Source organism: Medicago truncatula, chromosome 2, assembly GCF_003473485.1.
Source record: "Medicago truncatula cultivar Jemalong A17 chromosome 2, MtrunA17r5.0-ANR, whole genome shotgun sequence".
Classification (NCBI taxonomy): Eukaryota; Viridiplantae; Streptophyta; class Magnoliopsida; order Fabales; family Fabaceae; genus Medicago; species Medicago truncatula.
The window spans coordinates 12,770,285-12,773,867 of NC_053043.1; the positions used below are offsets into that span (position 1 = coordinate 12,770,285).

General features: G+C 34.0%; 1 protein-coding gene across 1 annotated transcript; it reads left to right on the forward strand.

Annotated features, from left to right (window-relative positions):
- Window positions 1–1,291: 1,291 nt before the first annotated feature.
- Window positions 1,292–2,934, forward strand: LOC11413897 (F-box protein At5g49610). Its single transcript, XM_003594635.4, has 2 exons — window positions 1,292–1,517; window positions 1,634–2,934. Exon 2 carries the CDS (start codon window positions 1,651–1,653, stop codon window positions 2,734–2,736), a length of 1,086 nt encoding a protein of 361 aa, XP_003594683.1. The 5' UTR covers window positions 1,292–1,517; window positions 1,634–1,650; the 3' UTR covers window positions 2,737–2,934.
- Window positions 2,935–3,583: the final 649 nt, after the last annotated feature.

Below are 3,583 nucleotides of genomic sequence, written 5' to 3' on the forward strand. Positions count from 1 at the left end.
TAACATCAGTGCAATTATGATATAAATTATAAATGATATTTATATGAAATTTTGATTTGATTAATATTTTAAGTATAAATATTATGATCTTTAAATTGTAACAAACCTAATAAATCATGTTTGTCTTCTTCGAAGACACCAATGAAATGTATGTTTTTTTTTATAACTATAACAATAGTAAAAACTATCAAAAAAACATTACCACATGTAACTTGGCATGACACGTCAAACATATGGCAGTGTCACGTAGACAGTCAAATGACATGTCAAGTTAACTAACAGAATAATTTGACAGAGTATGTAAATTGATTAACGTTGTACAATGTTAGATGGATAATTGAAGTTTTGTTAATGTCATAGGCTAATTGACGAAACTTACGATATTAGAAGGTAATTGTCTTTTTTTTTTTTGTCTGTCAAATAGCCCAGTGGCTAGAGCTCACACATAAGGGTAGCAAAAATACTCATGCCCACGGGTACCCGTGGATAAAATCCGTCACGGGCACGGGGCACGTAGTTAAACGGATATCCACGGGTATTTGACTATCCATTATTATATGGATACGGACACGGATTTGATTGTATCATACTCACGAGTACCCATACCCGATAATAAATTAAGTAGATTACTAAAATATCCTTATATATCTTATCTTGTCTTATTACTTAAAGTTGTTAATTTATTGAAGGAAGTTTACCGCCCACCTAAGATTCATCGTTAATAACCTATTTTTATTTTTATTTTTTTAATTCATCTTATTAAGTTTACCGTTTCCACTTCATTCACATCATAAAGCATATCATATGCATTCATTATGTAAGAATAATGTATTATGTATGATTTATGAAATTTTGAATGGATTATGTATGGATGTTTAGTTGAAGTTTTTTTTGGTAAAAAGAAGTTATTATTTATAAAAATAAAAAAAATAAAAAATAAAAATTCAATAATTCATGGGTACCCATGAATACCCATGGATACCTTAATACCCATTGGTACCCTACCCACGAGGGTACGGGGCGACATGTATCATATTTATCCAACGGGATGGGGACATATATCATATTATCCGTACTCATGGAAACCCATTGATATTCCTTACACAATTTAATTGTGGAGAAGTGTAGTGTCGGAGTTCGAACCCAACTCCTGCATATAATATGCAAATATTCCTCTCAATTGAGCTAAACTCAAGGTAATCGCCTATTTATTCTTAAAGAAATAGATCAGAGGAACATTTGACCCATTTTTTTAACATTTCTATATTTATTTTCATATTTCTCAATTTATTGACCAAAATCATTATGTTCCATTTTTGCACTCTTTCTCCCCGTGGACCAAATACACATTCATCTCCTCCAAATCCAAATCCTTAAACTGTTAACTTAATCCAAATCCACCCACACATTCACATAACCTCAAAATTCTCTCTTTTCGCTTTGTTTTTTTTCTAACCTTAATCGCTGTCTCTCTTCCAACAATCACAGTTTCATCGGATTCCCCGAATTTTGTCCTGGTAATCAAATTCCAAATCTTTACCTTGTTTTATCACAACCCAGAATCTCATTTTCTCATTTTTTGCTGTTTTTGTTTCAATCTGTTAATAAAAATTGTTTTTTTTTTTTTATATAGTTGTAGATTTTTCAATCATGGATAAATCAGGAGATGGGATTTTTCCAGATGAGGTTGTGATGCAGATTCTTGCAAGATTACCTGTGAAATCGCTTTTCAGAAGCAAAACTGTGTGCAAATTATGGTATAGGTTGACTTTGGATAAGTATTTTATTCAATTATACAATGATGTTTCTAGGAAGAATCCTATGATTCTTGTTGAGATTTCAGATTCATTGTTAGAATCCAAATCTAGTTTGATTTGTGTTGATAATTTAAGGGGTGTTTTCGAATTTTCGCTGAATTTTTTGAATGATAGAGTTAAGGTTCGCGCGTCTTGTAATGGATTGTTGTGTTGTTCTAGTATTCCGGATATGGGGGTTTATTATGTTTGCAATCCGGTTACGCGTGAGTTTAGGTTGCTTCCTAAGAGTAGGGAGAGGCCCGTGACTCGGTTTTATCCTGATGGTGAAGCTACTTTGGTTGGTTTGGCTTGTGATTCGGCGTTTCAGAAGTTCAATGTTGTTCTTGCGGGTAGTCATAGGACGTTTGGTCATAGGCCGGATGGGAAGTTTATATGTTTAGTGTTTGATTCAGAGTTGAATAAATGGAGGAAGTTGATTTCTTTTCAGGATGAGCATTTTACTCATATGAATAAAAATCAAGTTGTTTTTGTCAATAATGCTTTGCATTGGTTGACCGTTAGCTCGAGTTATATACTCGTGCTTGATTTGAGTTGTGATATTTGGAGGAAGATGTCATTGCCGTATGACCCGATTTATGGAGCGGGAAACAGGACTTATCTGTTGGAATTAGATGGTTGTCTTTCTGTGATTCAGATCTCGGAAGCGTGGATGGTTATATGGGTGCTGAAAGATTACTGGAAAGATGAATGGTGCATTGTGGATAAGGTGAGTCTGAGGTGTATCAGAGGAATGGTGCCAGGCATTTTCCCGATCAGTCAGACAACTGAATATGTTTTCTTGGCAACTCATAAGCAGGTTTTGGTGTATCAACGCAGGAGTCAAGTTTGGAAAGAAATGTATTCTGTGAAGTATAGCTCAACACTTCCGTTATGGTTTTCAGCGCATGCGTATCGCAGCACAATGTTCTCGTGTAACTGAGGCATGGTATGTCGGTGACTACATTAGATAACTTTTGTACATTTATTTCTAGTTGCAAGTATTTTAAACTCATTTAGCAACTGTTATTTTCTGAAAATATTAATGTTTCTGGTACAGTATTTCGACAATGTTCTCTTGTAATAACTGTGGTGTGGTTTCATTAAATAATAACTCTTGCACATATATTTGTTATTGCAATTTGAGTTGGTTTTTTGTTGGTAGATATCTATTGCATCTCTTTCTAAAAGCTGTATTTGTCGCTTATCCGAGTAAAAAGAGGACTGTTGTATTAGGGCATTAAGTAACTACTAAAACATTGTTGGTTGGATCTTCATGATATGGACAAACAATGTTGTTTTAAGGTATAACATGAATTTAATGCAGCCATGCTTGTGCTATTCTGAATCTAATCGTCTCTATGTTCACTATCTCTCCGTGTTTCTCATGCATATATACACATAGAAATGTATGAGAAACACATAGAGATATAGTGAACATAGAGACGACTAGGTTCAGTATGATTGCATTAAACATGTGGTATCCCATGTCGTGTTTTTGTACCACACAGTAACATCATTCCTTTGAGACTATTGATGCTTCGGTGGAAAAATTCGAAGGTTTACCATAGATGTAGAATGTTGCTTTGTTTTCATCCTTTATTTGGTAGTGTTGATTACACGGTTATAACTTCCCCCTTCTTGGAGAAGATCTAAGTCTTGAACAAGATTTAGGTTGTATTCGCATATGATAGCAACGGCAATGGTTTTTTGAATAGACAAATGTTAGTTCTTAGTATTTTATCTTAGTAGTTGGAGTTTGAATTTCGGACCTCTTTCTCAAAATCATT

Bases quoted from the DNA above. Each gene is read 5' to 3' on its own strand.
- LOC11413897 (XM_003594635.4), top strand. From the start codon at position 1,651: ATGGATAAATCAGGAGATGGGATTTTTCCAGATGAGGTTGTGATGCAG.